This window comes from Eptatretus burgeri, chromosome 12 (genome assembly GCF_056783735.1).
Source record: "Eptatretus burgeri isolate ZD-2024b chromosome 12, Ebu_testis_v1, whole genome shotgun sequence".
Lineage (NCBI taxonomy): Eukaryota > Metazoa > Chordata > Myxini > Myxiniformes > Myxinidae > Eptatretus > Eptatretus burgeri.
The window spans coordinates 9,697,131-9,715,292 of record NC_140972.1 but is presented as its reverse complement, the minus strand read 5'-3'; the positions used below and the strand labels follow the sequence as shown (position 1 = coordinate 9,715,292).

The 18,162-nt window shown below is 51.0% G+C and overlaps 1 protein-coding gene across 3 annotated transcripts in view; it reads left to right on the top strand.

Annotated features, from left to right (window-relative positions):
• The first annotated feature begins 17,992 nt into the window (after positions 1 to 17,992).
• LOC147015055 (uncharacterized) overlaps positions 17,993 to 18,162 on the top strand; it is a 97,104-nt gene continuing 96,934 nt past the window's right edge. For all 3 annotated transcript variants that reach the window (XR_015050209.1, XM_085849415.1, XM_085849414.1), the window contains exon 1: positions 17,993 to 18,131. Coding sequence is in view for 2 of the 3 variants with exons in the window: in XM_085849415.1 (XP_085705541.1) it covers positions 18,053 to 18,131 (79 nt within the window). In the remaining variant the exon portion in view is untranslated. The remainder of the gene's footprint in view (positions 18,132 to 18,162) is intronic.

The window sequence follows — 18,162 nt, the reverse complement described above, 5'->3', positions numbered from 1 at the left end:
GCAAGGTTGAAGGTGTGGAATGTCAACACATAACCTTGGAATGTGTGCAGTCTGCTGTGCGTGGGAGTTCTGAGCATGGAATGACTGGTGACATAGGAAATAGGTTTGAGGTGCAAGGGGAAATAGAAATGCTACCAGGACAGAACTTGAGCCAGGGGACGGAAACCATAATGGACAACTCTGCAGGGGTTCTTGCAGAGTTGGAGGTGCTGTATCCAGGAGCAGTTTTAGATTGGATTTTAATTTCTTTATCAGCCTCACAGGAAATTTGGAGTGGAGTGCAGATGAGTGGCAGGCGGCACTGGTATGTGTCACTTGGTCTTCGGACCTTTCTGAGCACACGAGTGGTTTGGCTTGCTGAGTGGGGCTTATCTGTCTTCAGGGAGTTATGGAGAAGAGGGGGAGGCAATTCCAACGATCAGGGTTTACCTGATTTCCGTGAACCCTGGAGAAGAGGGTGAGGCCGTTCCACCTATTGGGGTTTACCTGATGTCTGTGAACCCTGGAGAAGAGGGGGAGGCCATTCCATCGATCAGGGTTTACCTGATTTCCGTGAACCCTGGAGAAGAGGGGGAGGCCGTTCCACCTATTGGGGTTTACCTGATTTCCGTGAACCCTGGAGAAGAGGGGGAGGCCATTCCACTGATTGGGGTTTGCCTGACTTCCGCGAACCCTGGAGAAAAGGAGGGGGTAGATCACAGCCCCCATTGAGGCATGACCCCTTTGAGCCGTGGCGGAAAGGCGGCGGGGTCATGTAATGGGTAATGAGGGATTCGTTCCCTCACTCCCCTTCCAATGAGTCAAAGAAGTAGGCCATATGGGGATGTGAAAATCTTGATTGAGAGTTGTACCGAAAGTGATTGCAAATTGAGAGATGACAGAAGGCATAAGAGTGGCACGAGTGGATTTGGGTGATTATTAAAAAAGTGGTGGAGACATAACAGGCAGAGCGTAAAACGCACCTGAAACAAGTGGATGACTAAGAGTGGCTTGTTTGAGGAAAGATTGAAATGCCTGGTTGGAACCATGCAGAGGTTCATGGGACTGGTGAAGAGATTTTGATGTTTCGTTTAAATTGTTGGAAATAAACGATTCGGGCAGTATGGAGGAGGCCAGCGGACGACGGACGTAGTGACAAATTAATTGGGGTTTGATGAAAAAGTGTACCAGTTAAATTTGATGACCAAGTGGGATCTGAGGGATTGGTGTGTTTTTGTTCTCACATAAATGTGAAAGGTGTTGGATGGTGTTGTGGACTGGGTGTGCACACTGTGGAATGAATGACTAAAGTGTTTGGGTGAATGGCGTGGTGGTGCGGATGAGGAGAGTGAGTGCGAACAACGTACCCTGTCGGTAGGAGTCTCTTAACCCAGTTAGTGCAGGTTAGGGGGACTTAGAGGATTCGACATGGATTCTGGCTGCTGTTCCATTGTGCAGGCGGACTGCGAGGGGTAGGTGCAGGCCAAGGTATGGTGGTACTGGCTGGTAGTGTGACATGGTATGGGAAGTTGGTGAGTCTGGAAATAGGGCAGCAAGGCTTTGGGGGTTCCTGGCAGGTGAAGGCTGTCAGAGGTGCCAGGAGAGCACGGTAAGTTCAGTGCCAGGAGAGCACAGTGTTGGTGTTATGAGAGCACAGTGTAGGTGCTATGAGAGCATAGTATTGGTGAAATGAGAGCACAGTATAGGTGAAATGAGAGCACAGTATAGGTGCTATGAGGGCACAGTATGGGGGCTGGAGAGAGCCACCCCTTAGTTAGGAGTGCCAGAAGCACGCTCAGGTGAACCCCGAGGTTGCTGGGTGTCCTCCACCCCCAATTGGAAGCAGGCAAAGAGGCCTAGTAGTCGTCACACTCCCCAGCCAGCGAGTTATGCCTGGCACCGCCAAATGGAAAAAGACAAAGAAGGGCCTTGGCCAGGTTTAATGAAATGGAACAGTGTGCCAGGTCAGGAAAAAAAATGGGTCATTAGGATCATTCTAGCCATAGCAGGGTTTGTTGCATTGTCTAGAGCTAAAAGTAAATGGTTAGTTCGATGGACTCTCCTCCGCACCATTCATGTGTGACACCTGTGACGAGTAGTGTTGAAGGGAGAATTTGTTGGCAAGGGCCAGGCTAGGTCACCCTCTCCAAGTGCCAGAGAGGCCACCAGTATGTCATGAGCACACATCCACAAAGATAACAGTTTAGTAAGAAACGTACCATCCTGTCTGTAAAAGAAAAAAAAAGAGAGAAAGAAAAAAAAAATAAGAGAGAACTTAACCAAAACAAGTCAGGCAAGGAAGGTTAAGGGTACACTCCATCTCACCTGGTCTGTCATCACACCTCGTCCGTGAGCCAGTCGCCTGATTTTGACCAATTTGTACCACCTGGGGGTACCAAACTTTATTGTGATTTTCTGATAGCTATATGTATCTGTAACTCAATGCACCATGATGGACATCTGTGACTCACAGCTAAAGCTCAGTCGAGGCTTTTAAACATAGGTGGGGTCCACTCAGAAAAACGTCATATTTTCTGACATCAGAACAAACACATTGTGTACTCGCAAGTATTTATTGACACCAACAACATGAAAAACACAAGTCCATTTCCTTGGGATGTACCACTGGAGAGAATTACATGAATCGAATCACACCAAATGATATTGATTATTGTTTATAATGTGTCAGTATCGCTGTCGCTGTCCAAACCATCAGATCCCTCTTCCTGCTCAGTATGGACCTCCTCATCTTTCATGTTCTCACATTCCTGCAGTAAGCAGGCCTGAGTACAGTGCAGTCCATTCACCATACACTGGCAGGTGGGCAACTTGCATGACTTGCATTTGCAAGACAGGAACTCCAAGACTGTATCTGGTGCTGGTGCAGCTGTCATCCAGTTGATAACAAGTTCTCCGTCATCACCCAAGGACCAGCCTTTGTTCTCCAGCGGACTTGGGACTTCTGGGTCTGCCTGCAATGCTCTGTGCCAGATGGCAGCCTGATAGTTGGCCCTCGTTGCATGTAGATGCAGACAGTTTTGTCAGGAGGGCAACTGTCCAGTTTCTACGTTTCCATCTTTTACACAGAACAGTTCATATCGCATCTCATTCACATCACAGATTTCTGACTGGCTTACGTAGAGACGACTGATGAAATTCTTAAGGTCTTGGAAGAATTCACATGTGAGCTGCCATTCTTTTCCCAGTTTTGCGAATACATCTCTGAAGTGATCATGTGGCATCAACAATTTAAGTGCAGCGAGCATACCGCCACCACTAAAAGCACCACTTAAAGTTTCTTCAAGCCTATCTATGTTGTCATAGGCAAGTGAGGAGGGAATGCACGGATGGGAAGATGATGGTAGAACTATACCTCAGTCTGCTTCTTTCATCTGCTTTTGAAGGCACAATGCAGTGTCTATTTCTTCCAGCTTGGAGTAGGAAACACCATGGCCAAGGCGATTGACCATTTTGATGAGCTCAACATTTCCTGTCAGTGACTTAACACCCCATGGTAGCAATATGTGTTCAGCAGGGACGACTTTTCCTCTACTGACAGCATAGATACAATCCTGACCTACCGATTGGACAACTCGTTCCACCTTCTGCGTCCCGTCTTGATCTGTTCCATGAAGTAGCAGTTTCAGAAACATCTTTAAAGATTCTGGCAATTCAGTATAGCCAGATTTCAGTTCAGCAGGGTGTTGAGGCCAAGGCTTTTCTTTCATGTTTTTAATTTGTCCTCTCAAGTGGTTCGCAGAAAGTTTGACAATGTTCTCAATATCATCTGAGTACTTTGCATCCTGTAGTTGTTCTTCGGCCTTCATCATTTTGACCACTACCTGCTCCAAGGAAAGGCCATCTGGATATACAAGAAGTTTTCCTTTATCATCAGAGACGAAATGAAGTGACTTGTTGAATTCACATTCCAGCTTCCGGCGAATATGTTTCTTTGTAGAGGGTTTCACATCATTGATGCCAAGTTCGTGCAGGAAATTCAACAACTTTTCAGTCAGTTCCATCATTCTGACAACTTCAGGTTGAACAAATAATGTCTTGCGCACATGCTTGAACAGAAGAAGGTAGGCCTCCCGCTCTGCTGCCAGATAAGCGTCATCATCTTCAGTGACTTTTGATGTTTTCTCCATTGCTCCACGGGTGTATTTGCGGTAACATGATTTATGGTAATGAGCCTCGGCAGCAACCAACTCTCTGGATGTGATGGCAAGAATTCTCTGATCCAATTTGGCCTGAGCAACACTTCTCACTGTTTCATCTGACCTGAGTTCTCTGGACTGTAGTAGTGTTTCCCTGGTGTTCGAACCAGCCACACATTTGCTTTCTTTCTCACAGAAGATACATACAGGGTCTAAGACACGAGATGTCATTGAAGGAGCACGAGAAGATTTTTCTCCTTTTGGTGGAACATTCCGGCTCGGAGTCAGGTTCTTGGAACTTCTGAAGCATTTTCTTGTGTGTAAAATCAGATCTACAGTCTCTGTGGTGGAACAACTTTCGCCGTATTCATCTTCTTTAAGTTCCAGGATGAGCCCAAAATTCCGTAAGTTGGCTGCATGGAGTAATACACCAACAGATTAATCGTCTCTGGGTTTGGCCAGTTCAGATTCTGAAGTCTGCTTGGAACAAATAATGCAAGCCCTTTCTTTCAATGATTGCATTTTCTTTTTTTAATTTGGTGAGTCCATCATGTATCATTGTAGAGTGTTACCTCCATACAGTCACAGAGTCACCTGAAAAGATATAAAAACTGGTAAAGTACACTATCGTCATATAAATGTATCCACTCTATTATCATTTTATTCTCTGGATCCTTGAATAATTTCCAATTTTGTTGCAGCTGAAATACATATCAACTATGACCTTAGTAAGGTTATCAAATTTAAGATCAACAAGGTATAAAATAACTTTGGAATAAAATGGTCTTACTTGATATTGAAGATCGGTGAAATGAAGACAAGCTGTCGACTGCAAAACAAACTTGACTATGGATGTTAGTATAATAAACTAGAGGTTATTTCACCTTAATAACTTAATCAAATATGAAGAAATTCTCAATAAATGTTATCATGTCCATTAGCAGTAAATATTTATGCTATTGATCAATATTGCGCAATTATCGATGTCGCAGAGATTAGGACGCAAAGAGAAATTACAATCACATTTTTATGTTATTGCAATATATTTGATATTGTTGCGGATTCGCGCCCGCCGGCGTGCTGACGGCCACGTAACTCGAATCGCGGCACGTCGCTCACCGGACGGACAATCCAGTCGTGACCCTGTCGGACTAACGCCGGGAACCAGTCACGGGTGGACCTTTCGGTCTCACCGCGATCGAGCCAATCAGCCCCCGCGTGGGATAGGGTTGCTCGCCGAATTCGACCTACCTAAGTACCCACGCGGAGGGTAGACCGGGCGATCGCACCTCGCCGCAGGTCGACTTCGGACACGGGCCACTTAAGCGACCCGTTCCGTACTATCAGAATAACCGAGCGGTGTTATCGTCGACCTCGACGGTTCGATTAATTATCGGGCGTATTCAGCCCACTACCAACCCTTTACGTGAAGCAAGATGGGGATTCAATGGGAGAAATGACGAAGCGAAGCGGGAGAACAGTTCAATAATAAAGCACATTTATTCGCGGCACACGGGAAGCACACATATTCAATTCCACCAAAAGCACACAGAAAAGAAAAACACAATTCAATTTACACAAAAAGCAAAAGAGAAACACAATGCAGAGCTAATACCGACTACCGAGCACACGGCAACACTTATACAATTCTACTTCACAGACGGCGCCGACAACACATACCCAAAACCAAGGAAAAGAAATACCCTCAAGGATGAGGCGGGCCTGAGGCCGAGACCGGGTCGCGCCTACCCGTCTGGTGATGAGACGCGGAGCGGCGATGGCGCCCCAACCCCGCGGGCCTCGCGGGCAGTGTCTGGTAGGGGGTGGGAAAGGGGCCCCCTTGGTCGCACTATCTCAGCGCGGGGGGAAACAGGAGGGGGTTGCTGATGCTCGGGGTATAGAGGATCTTTATTATCCCGCGACGAGCGTCTCCACCTCGGCCAGGTCGCGCTGTCGGCCTCCCTCGGGTGGAGCTCCCTGCACGACGCGAGCACCCCCTCGTCTGGTGTCGCCGCCTTTCCACAGCTCCGTCCCCTCCGTTCCGACTCCAACGCACACGACGAGCAGCTCCACCGCCCACGAAGTCTTGACTCTCTGTTTCCGACTCTCCTACTCTCCTACTCTCCGCCTCTCGACTCCCCCGACTCTCCTCTTCTCTGGACTCTCCTCCTCTCGACTCTCCGACTCCACTCTGACTGATGAACACGGTCCTTTTATCCCCCCGTAGCTTCGCCTTTGACCCCCTCCCTTTGACCTTTCACCTCGCTCCCCATTGGCCCGAGAAAAAGTGGGCGTGAAGGCTTTTTGATCCGTTTTTGAAGCACAAAATCCGTGATTTTGTACACACTGTTCGGCGCGCGCCCTGCACGAATCCAACACCGGTACCCACAGGCGGCGCAAGAACGGTGGCGATGCGACGGCTGCAAGGTGTGATGTGAAGGTCGTGGCGGTTGTGGTGAAGCGGCGTTGTGGTTGGTGGTTGATGTTGTGGTTGTGGTGGTAATCATGGCGGTTGGTCCAAAATAAAGATAGTAAAAGAAAAACGGCTATCCTGAAGAGTCGCAGCACGCATAAATGACATGTATTCCCACTAGACAACGGGTTTGGGCCTAACTACACATGCACTTACCGAGATACCTCACCTAAGGGACCTGAATGGTGGTTTGCGAATCTGGTAACCACAACACTACCCCCTCCCCTTTTTACAGACTCGTCCCGAGTCGTCAAATTTTCGTGTGCCATCATGTGTAGTTTTCCCCTAGTACATTTTACCTACGGATCCCTGAGTGCGACATTCATGGTATTCGTGTCCCCAAAATAAATAACCTAAGGGCTGCGTAACTATCTAAACAAACTCACTCACACGGACGACTTAAATAAAATTGCCGGCGCTAAGACAAACATGCCGGGGGCGCACTCATATTTACAGTACATCTTAACCTTAACTTACAAATTTTACACTAAACCATGGCCCAGGATCAATGAACTCTGCAAAAAGAAAGCAGTTAGCAGGGAGCCAGGCTGCCCGCATGCAGTCTCTGACTCAAACAATGCAGGTGACAGGGAACGTGGCTGGCTGCTCACACGCAGTCCAAGGCCTTCCCTTTTGAACTGAACGCAGTGAACCACAACGGTGCATGGGCTGCACAACGCAGTCTCCGTGCCAGCTCAAGTGGCACACGCAATGAGCACAACGAATGGATGGATGAACACAAACACGGTGCACGGGCCGCCACTGCAGGCCCGTGTTGTAGCTGCCAACAGGGCAGTTCTTGCAGCTTGCAAACTGTTGCCTTGATCCTGGCGCACATGGCAATGAACGGGGGGGGCAAAGCAAAATTGAACGGGGCTGGTGAACGTGGGCAGTGGGCATGGCATGGCAAAGGCAGCAGGCAAACACAGCCCACAGAAGAAGGCCGCTGCAGGCAAACACAGCCGGCAAACGAACTGGCCGGCACAGGCCTCGAAGAAAAAACAGGCAGCCGGCAGATGAACTGGCCGGCACAGGCCTTGCAGCACAGCAGCTGCAGACGATCCAGCCGGCACAGGCCTTGCAGCACCACAGCTGCAGATGATCCGGCCGGCACAGGCCTTGCAGCAACACAACAGCTGCCGATGAAGTTGGCCGGCCTCCGCCTTGAAGAAAAACACGGCCAGCCGATGAAGTTGGCCAGCCTTTGCCGTTCAGTGGAGGTTGGTGGAGGGAGTGCGGTGGTGCTGGCCACTTGGAAGGCGGGCTCGGACCTACCTACCTGTCTCCCTCCCAACCTATCGCCTTTGCCTGTCACTGTACATACCCACTCCCTTAATTTGTCAAACCCCAATTTAGCCCCGTTTTTTTTTTTCTTTTTTTTTACTCCCCCACTATAAATCGTCCCCAAACCCCCTTTATCGTCCTTGTTCGGCTAACCTATCCTGTCACCTAGCCTACTCCCAACCCCTACGTTCCCTTCCCGGAGGGGAACAAGGGAGAGCTAACGTCCTGTGTCGAGGCCCAACGAAGCCTCAGAATGGCCTCCCCAGAGTTCGGCGATCTAACCCAAAGTGGGTCCAGCGGCCCACAACGACAGCGAGGGGATGGATGGTGCGGAGGGGTACATCTCCTAATCTACCCTAACCATTTAACTGTTAAACTACCCCGGGGCTTTCAACAAGCGCCTCTCGCTTAAACTATTGGTTCTAACAACCCAGATTCCCGTCGCCTGTGTTGGTGTCCTCACAATTTCGGGCCTCGCCCCCCAATTTTCGCTCCGTGCCCTCACACGGTCTCCTGGCTGGGACACGTGGCTCCCTTTGGCAGGCACGACCCTCTGCCGATTCTCCCGCTATGGCACCCCCGGGCACTACACTGCCTCCGAGCCTACCAGCTCCCTAACACCGGGGAGTGCCCCCCATGGCACCTCCCCTGAAACGCACACGTGGCAGGCCGGCCTCCCGGGCCCCTTTCCGAGGGTCACCCGTGCCCACAACACTGCCCACGCGGCTAATGGTGCCCCGGGCCCCCGCACCAAGCAGGCGCACCCGTGCCCACTACTCTATCCCGGCCCCCCATGGGCCCATGGCCTACCGCGGCCGACTGGCCTGGTGCCCGGGGTACCCACTCAGCGATACTCACCTTTCGCAGCCACGCTCCCAAGCCCGTCAACAGGGCTCCTGCACCCCTCCAAATGGGTCTCGAGCCTACACTCCCACCAACAACAAAACGACCTCCATTTTTCAATTTGACTAACCCAGCTAACTCACTTTACTCTGACCCCGGGGTCCCTTGGGCGGGAGTCACTCCTCCCCCCAATCACTCATCGCACCATGCATTCCCCATTCACTCCACACACACTGACCCGCTGGCCTCACTCACTCAGCATGTCTCCACATCATAACTCACCAACTCTTCAACACACACACCGCTGAACTCTGCCATACTCCTAACTACATCCCCTAACTAACTCGTGCTCCCACGTCGTCCCTTAAACTACAGCACGTTCCTTTTAACACTACGTAGCTAAACTACGTCCCCTCCACACATTCACTGTCAGTCACTGTCTCCAAATAAATAATTTTATTTCCCAACCTAAATCTGGCTACAATCCCTCTAACTAATCCATTCCACGGACTCCATGAGGACTTACCCCTGCCCCATGAAGTCGGTCTAGCTAAGCTAACCCTTCCCCCTAACTAGTTTCCTTCCTGTGCCCAGGTAAGGGGGTCTTCCACCCCTTGCCCAGGAATCCTGTGTACCCGAAAGTGAGGCTTGTTTTTTCTTTTCTTTTTTTTCTTTTTTTTTTTTCATGCGCAGCACCTGCGCGGCAACTCAGAGCTCGCGCACTTTACACCTGCCCGTGACGTCATGCAGCTGCACGTGTACCTCGTCCCTCCTTGGACGGTACCATCCGGCCGGGATACCCCTCCTGCCGGATTCCAACCACACGTGCAGCCATGACGTCACCGTGCGCAAAAAAAAACACAAGCCCCACGTCTCGAGGGGTTCCCCACGCGAACACATGTGCTTTGCCCGTTGGAGCTTAACACACACGATCGCGTGGAGAACCCGTCCGGTCCAAATCCGTAGTCCTGCCTAAACTTTGTCCGTCCGCGGGATCGGCAAAGCCACCGCTGGCGTTTCCGGACCGGGACTTCACTCTCGCAAGCGAGCACGTGGTGGTCTCGTGCGTTGCACAGCACGAACCTCGTGTTCACTGCTGGGTGAACCCGGCACGGTCCCCGAAATAGCTACAGCCGCTACCCGGCTTTCTCTCCTCTGTCGCCGTCTCCGTCTCCATTCCACACACGCATACCTGCGTGTTACGACGCACACAGTCCACACCATTAAACTCACACCGGGAGACGCGGCTGCGTGCTCCCGCATGCCAACCGACATCTCCCTCTCATACCGCTCTCTCACACACACGGTCTCCCTTTGGCACAGCGACCTTGCACACGGCCGTTCACTCACGCGTGCGGGGGCACTCACCCGCGGTGCCTCACTCGCACTCCGTGCCTCATCCACACACGCGGGGGCACTCAACCGCGGTGCCTCATCCACACAAGGTGCCTCACCCACACACGCGGGGGCACTAACCCGCGGTGCCTCACTCACACTGGCCGTTTCATCCACACACGCGGGGGAACTAACCCGCGGTGCCTCATCCACACACGGCGTGCTGGGAAGCACGCACTCCGGCACCATCGCCACCACACCACTCACACACGGGGTCGCTTCCACACACGGGGACGCACTCACACCTTGCACCACACACACAGGGACAACCACACTGGGGATTTGTGTCCCCACAAGGGTCTCCGGGGCCTCTACACCCCCCAAGCTCTCCGTGCACCCGTCCACAGCACTCGTCCCCTCAACCTCGCAAAGCACGACCGAACTCACCTAGTCGTGACTCGCCTCAAGGGGGCATACTCCCTCCCCTCGTTCCTGGAGGAGGCCATCCAGGTGCTCGCACTGGGTCTCTACACGCTCCGCGAGCTCACCCCCGTTGTCCTCCACTACCTCCGTGTGTGTGTGTGCGTCACTTACCCCGTCCTCACCGTGCAGTCTCTCCTCTATCGTTCCCTTCCCGGCTACCGTCACTGCCAACTCTTCACCCTTTACCTCCCTTGTCTCCACTATTATTTCCGTTGTCACGGCCTTCATGCCCGCCTGCAGGCATCGGCCCATGTTCTGCGTCTCACCCCGTAGCTTTTTCATTTCTTCCCTCATTTGCTGTGTATTCGCTTCCATCGTCGTTTTCACTTCATTTGTATTTGTATCCATCTTTTTGTTCATTTGTTGTGTATTCGCATCCATCTTTTGTGTATACGCATCCATCTTTTCGTTCATGCCTTTCATATCCGCATTTATTTGTTGTGTATTCGCATCCATCCTCGTTGTCATTGCCGCCAGCATGGCGCATAGCTGGGCCATGTCGGGTGCGCTTGAGTGAGCCGTTTCGGCAGGGGTTGGGGAAGGGTTTTGGTGGAGAGGGGGGGGGGAGGTGTCATACACCGCGGCCGCTGCCGCACCCACCTCGGGCCCTGGGTTCAGTTGGGCGAGTCCGTGTTCCTGCACAATCAACATTTCCTGCTCGGGGATTCCATCCTGGACCATGGATTCTACATTACTACACATATACATTTCTAATACCCCCGGCTCCCGCTCGCCTTGAGACGCCATCTTGCTTCTCGTGAAGGGTTAATTTAACTCGCTCGTAATTTGGAGGGAATCGGGGGTCGCTTCTCTCACCCCTGGACCGATTCTCGTGAATTTAATTGGAGACAGGAGAGCCCGTTTTCCTGTTCTCCGATACCAGTGCCGCGAGGAGGGCGATGAATTTGTATCGCACGACCTGACACCAGTGTTGCGGATTTCGCGCCCGCCGGCGTGCTGACGGCCACGTAACTCAAATCGCGGCACGTCGCTCACCGGACGGACAATCCAGTCGTGACCCTCTCGGACTAACGCCGGGAACCAGTCACGGGTGGACCTTTCGGTCTCACCGCGATCGAGCCAATCAGCCCCCGCGTGGGATAGGGTTGCTCGCCGAATTCGACCTACCTAAGTACCCACGCGGAGGGTAGACCGGGCGATCGCACCTCGCCGCAGGTCGACTTCGGACACGGGCCACTTAAGCGACCCGTTCCGTACTATCAGAATAACCGAGCGGTGTTATCGTCGACCTCGACGGTTCGATTAATTATCGGGCGTATTCAGCCCACTACCAACCCTTTACGTGAAGCAAGATGGGGATTCAATGGGAGAAATGACGAAGCGAAGCGGGAGAACAGTTCAATAATAAAGCACATTTATTCGCGGCACACGGGAAGCACACATATTCAATTCCACCAAAAGCACACAGAAAAGAAAAACACAATTCAATTTACACAAAAAGCAAAAGAGAAACACAATGCAGAGCTAATACCGACTACCGAGCACACGGCAACACTTATACAATTCTACTTCACAGACGGCGCCGACAACACATACCCAAAACCAAGGAAAAGAAATACCCTCAAGGATGAGGCGGGCCTGAGGCCGAGACCGGGTCGCGCCTACCCGTCTGGTGATGAGACGCGGAGCGGCGATGGCGCCTCAACTCCGCGGGCCTCGCGGGCAGTGTCTGGTAGGGGGTGGGAAAGGGGCCCCCTTGGTCGCACTATCTCAGCGCGGGGGGAAACAGGAGGGGGTTGCTGATGCTCGGGGTATAGAGGATCTTTATTATCCCGCGACGAGCATCTCCACCTCGGCCAGGTCGCGCTGTCGGCCTCCCTCGGGTGGAGCTCCCTGCACGACGCGAGCACCCCCTCGTCTGGTGTCGCCGCCTTTCCACAGCTCCGTCCCCTCCGTTCCGACTCCAACGCACACGACGAGCAGCTCCACCGCCCGCGAAGTCTTGACTCTCTGTTTCCGACTCTCCTACTCTCCTACTCTCCGCCTCTCGACTCCCCCGACTCCCCCGACTCTCCTCTTCTCTGGACTCTCCTCCTCTCGACTCTCCGACTCCACTCTGACTGACGAACACGGTCCTTTTATCCCCCCGTAGCTTCGCCTTTGACCCCCTCCCTTTGACCTTTCACCTCGCTCCCCATTGGCCCGAGAAAAAGTGGGCGTGAAGGCTTTTTGATCCGTTTTTGAAGCACAAAATCCGTGATTTTGTACACGCTGTTCGGCGCGCGCCCTGCACGAGTCCAACACCGGTACCCACAGGCGGCGCAAGAACGGTGGCGATGCGACGGCTGCGAGGTGTGATGTGAAGGTCGTGGCGGTTGTGGTGAAGCGGCGTTGTGGTTGGTGGTTGATGTTGTGGTTGTGGTGGTAATCATGGCGGTTGGTCCAAAATAAAGATCGTAAAAGAAAAACGGCTATCCTGAAGAGTCGCAGCACGCATAAATGACATGTATTCCCACTAGACAACGGGTTTGGGCCTAACTACACATGCACTTACCGAAATACCTCACCTAAGGGACCTGAATGGTGGTTTGCGAATCTGGTAACCACAACAATATATTCCTTAAGTATAATCACTTTCAGACACACACAACACAACTTCATTATGATAATTTATTTTTATTTGGCCTGTCCAGCCATTTAAGCATTAAAACATGGATGACAAAATTGTACATTTTGTGTATTTTGCGCAAAAACATTAATTATGCGCTAAAAAACTTAAGCTGTGAGTTTGAAATGTCCATCATGCATTTTTGTGAAGTATATGGGTACACCATCAATAAAAAATAAGTTTCGTTTGGTGCCCCCAGATGGTACCGATATCTTGTCTGGCTCACGGACTAACCCATTTGCATCCTCAAGAATACTTCCAAACTGCATTTGCTTACCGTCGATATCACCGTGCCACCATTGCTGTGTCACCTGCTGTCCAATGCAGGGCTTGTTGCCTGCTGCTGCTTGTGAGTAGGCCATATGGGCCAAAGCATTTTTGTGGGCCATTGAGGCCAAAGTGCTTTTGTGGGCCGTTGCGGCCGAAGATTGACGCCATTTTGTGGGCTCAGTGGGCCGAAGAACTCTTTGTGAGATTAGGCCACTGGGTCGACTGAACTCACCTGCTGAGAGGCCAATAAGGCCACGAAGTGAGGAAACACTCAGGAATGAATGGACAATACTGCCGGGAGGGGGCATGAAGGAGTGAACACGTGAAAGAATTTGAGCCTGTGAATGTCCTGCTCCTATGCCAATATTGGTGTTAAAAGTAAAATTGAATGCCCTCCTGTTCAAATCCATAATTACAATGTTAAGTAGTGTGCATAGAATGTGAATTTGTTTGTTAGATTGGTGACCCGACACACTAGGATAGGGACATGCCAATCTTACTGTGACACTTTGATTTTTGGAGTCAAGTGCTTCCTATGTTGTGGGTTAGAGTAAATGGGAGATCTGTGCTGTACGTTAGACAGGGCCATTGCCATGGGCTGCCCCAGATGGAGGCTCGGGAGAGCCTCGGGAGAAAGGTGGGGGTAGTGTTACGGAAATGCCCCTTAATATGCAACTAAAATAGGATTAGCTCAGATCCCCCATTAAATTCATGTATAGATAGGTTGTTTGGTGAAATGGACGTCATATGTGTGTCACGAAGTGTAAAAGACTTTTTATGTTCGTACTGTGGTGGTGAAAGGAGAGATCACTCTTCTTCCTCTCCTGAACAAACGAAGGAGGGTGTGGCCTGGAGAGGGGGTGTGGCCTGGAGAGAGGGTGTGGCTAGAGAGAGGAAGTGACACGAAGGGGCGGAGCTTTTTGTCGGCAGTCACCGAGGGAGGCGTGCTGGTGGAACGAAAAGGAGAAACTAAGAGGAAAGGATTTCAGTTTGGACGAGCGTCGGTGTCGAGGGTGCTCGGGTTTCGGAGGCCACGAGCGCCGAAAAGGAGTTCTCAGTTTGGAAGACGGCAGTCGCTGAGAGAAGGCGTCCTCGTGTGTCGAAGGAGCGAACGAAGGCTTCGTGAGGAGTGCTGTGTGTGAAGAACAGTCGGGTTCGCGAGGCGTGCTCGGAGTCGCTTTGAAGCGAGAAACGGAGTTGGGAAGTCGGGCTTCGAGGCGGGAAGGCAGGAGAGGACACGCCGGAGCCTTTGACGGTCCCTGCTCACACCAACGGCTTGACACGATGTCGATGCGCCTGCGGAGCTTGGACGTCGATGTGGGCCTTGACTTGTGAATGGGCCAGGCCTGGATTTGCATGCTGGACCCTGGAGAGAGATCGGCTGAGGCCCATCGTTAATCTGGCGGACTTGTGCCGTCGACATTGCGCGGGGCCGGAACGCGCTGAGGAGAGCGTGCGCACACGGTGCCTTGAGGGAGCAAGAGTACGACGCCTCCATTTCGCTACGCGGCACGTTCGAGCCTGTTGGAATCCATGGACATCCGCCTGTTGGGAGCGACATTCGTGCTTTTGACACTGTCGTCTCGTCCATGAGACATCACCAAGTACTCTGTCTGCATGCATGCTGTCTGTCTGTCTGTCTTTGTCTGCACATGTTGTATAAGGCATATTTCAGTAGGGACCCCCTCAAAACCTGTACTCCGTAGTCCCCTAGTTAAGAACGGGTTAAAGATAGTTAATAATAACATTGTCGTGAATTTTGCTTGTGTTGTGTTTCCCAATGTCCCCAATATATCTGGTTAATTCATATGAAGTTGCCGCTATGGATTAATTTGTGTCACGTCAAGGAACGATACGTTCGATTGGTATATAAAACCAAAAGTGGTTACAGACTGGTAGTCTCCGCTCAGTCTCTGACAAAACCGGTCTGCAACCAGGGGTTATTATTCCCCAACTGGCAAGGTACAAGGATTACGTTGGTATCGCGATTGAAGGCGCGTGACCCAAGGCCTGTGCTGAGCCGGCCGGCGTTATAAATCCTGGAGACTGCCGGAGTGGGTTAAGAATCCCTCTGTCGCTGAATCCTTAAATACATATATATATATATATATATATATATATATATATATTTCTTCTTCTTTCGGCTGCTCCCGTAAGGGGTCGCCACAGCGGATCATCCGTATGATCCGCACAGTGATTTGGCACATGTTTTACGCCGGATGCCCTTCCTGACGCAACCCTGGTCGCCTCTTACGACACAGGGATATGGTACACCTATTTTAACCAGGGTATACACCGGCCCAGTATACTGGTACTCATTTCGCCGACCTCGGAAGGATGACAGGCTGAGTCAACCCCCTGGTGTATTAATTCAGTGGCCCAACGGGGCTTGAACTCAGGACCTTTTGGATCCCAAGCCGCTGCCCTAACCACTGCGCCAACACCAGGCTGCTCTAACCACACGCCAACACCAGGCGCCAACACCAGCAACAATATATATATATATATATATATATATATATATATATATATATATATATATATATATATATATATATATATATTGTTGTGGTTTCCCACCCGCTCGGCGTGCAGACGACTGGTTTTAGCCAATCATGGCCGCGAGCCCACCGGACGGGCAAACCTTGTCGCAGCTTTCGGATCAACGTCGAAATCCAGCTCCGGGTGTGTTTTTAATCATACCGTAAATCAGCCAACTATTCTGTCCATGCGCGACAGGGTCCGATCGCCGAATTGTCGATTTACCTAAGTATGCGCGCAGACAGAAATGCCGGGGATTTACACCTCAACGGGACCTGCTTGGAAACGAGCCGCTTAAGCAGCTCGTTCCGTTTGCGATTTGCCGAGCGGTGTATATCGCCAAGCCCCGCCAGATCCGATTACTTTATTGGCTATTTAAAAGCCAGCTAATATCCCGAACGCAATACGGCAGCTCAATGACAGGAAAGGAAGCAACGAACAGGTGAACATTTAAACAATGACATTTATTTCACACACGACACATATGCACTTATGCAGTCAATAAAGCAATGCAGGTGAGGGACAAAACACGAGCAAGACAAAGAACTACAACTGTTCTATTATTTCTGTACAGTCACTTCACAGTTCACTACTTCACGGACAAGGCGCCACAGCTTTCATGCAAAGAAACCCCAGGAAAGGGAGGGGCAGACTGGACCTGCAGGCTTTTAATATTCGCGGAGTTGTGGAGACCGCAAGATCTCCGAGAGACCGTGCTGGTTACCTGTCACCCTCGTGGTGACTCGCTGGGCCCTGGTTCGGTGACCCTCGGTGGCTCTGCCCGCACTCCGCGGGACTCCACCAGCTCCTGACTTCACTCTCGATTCCACTGGCACCCCCGTCGATCGGAGAGAGGAGACAAAAGACCCTCTCACTCCTCACTGCTTCCTCCGATTCCAGACTCAACTCCTGGTGACCCTCTCCTCAACTCCACACACCCGGCGTTTTCACGCGCCCGCTTTATAGCCACGGAGCCTCGCCCTCCCTTCCTGGCGCGCGGGGGAAAATTCCAGCAGAGCTCGGCTGGGCTCAGTTGTTATTGCCCCCAAGGGGTCGCAGTGGGCTTTTTCCACCCAAAATGAGCGCCCTCCCTTACTTCACCTTTGAACCTTGGCTCGATCCGCCCCTCCTCCCTCCCGGCGCGGGGGGGGGGGAGGGGGAGGGGAAATCGCAGGCGTTATCGGGATTTCTCTCTTCGGAGCACCTTGTTGTTTTAACCGTCGGAGCAACGGGTTTTTTTACCGTTGCTTTTGTCCTCTTTATTTGTCGAGAATCCATCGCGTTGGTTGACGTGGTGTTATTCGTTGGGGAGGCCGTTGTGGTTGTTGAAGTAGTGGTGTGGTTGGCGTTGTGGTGGGGATGGCGTGGTTGTTGAGATGCGGTTGTTCCGAAATAAAGATAGCAAAAGAATAATGGCTGACTCAAACATCACAGCCCGATTACACAAATTAAACCTTTTAGACATCGGTGGGGAAATCTAATCTGAACACATAATTATCGACATAACTGATCTCTGGGAAGCCTGAACGGTGTTCTGTGAATTTCCACAACCATAACAATGTGTGTATATATATATATATATATATATATATATATATATATATATATATATATATATATATATATATATATATATATATATATATATGCAAACACACACACACACACACACACACACACACACACACACACACACACACACACACACACACACACACACACACACACACACATTATATTATTAGTTTTGTGAAAGTCAAATGTTGACATTAATTCGCTTTCCTTTGGCAGAAACCCAATAAGACATCCACAAGTGTGTATATGTACAATATTATGGTTTCGTGAAATGTTTAATTTGGAAGAAAAAGCTTTCCATATGTTCACAAACATTCCTTACATTCTTTTTTTAATCCCCTCTCCTAACCACATCTCCCTCCTTCATATTCATGAAAAAGGAAGGAGGAAGGAATTGGAGGGGGTTGGGGGGGGGTGGGGGTACAGGAGACAGACCGGTAGAAGAGAGAAGAACATTGAGTTGAATGAGAGTGCTGGGTGTTGATGGTGCAACAAATGGATACGGTTGCTGTTGTGATCCTTTTTCTGGCTCTCTGTGCTGCAGCTCGAAAAGAGACCAAAGGTGAGGAACTACGGCAGTGTGAGGGATCGGG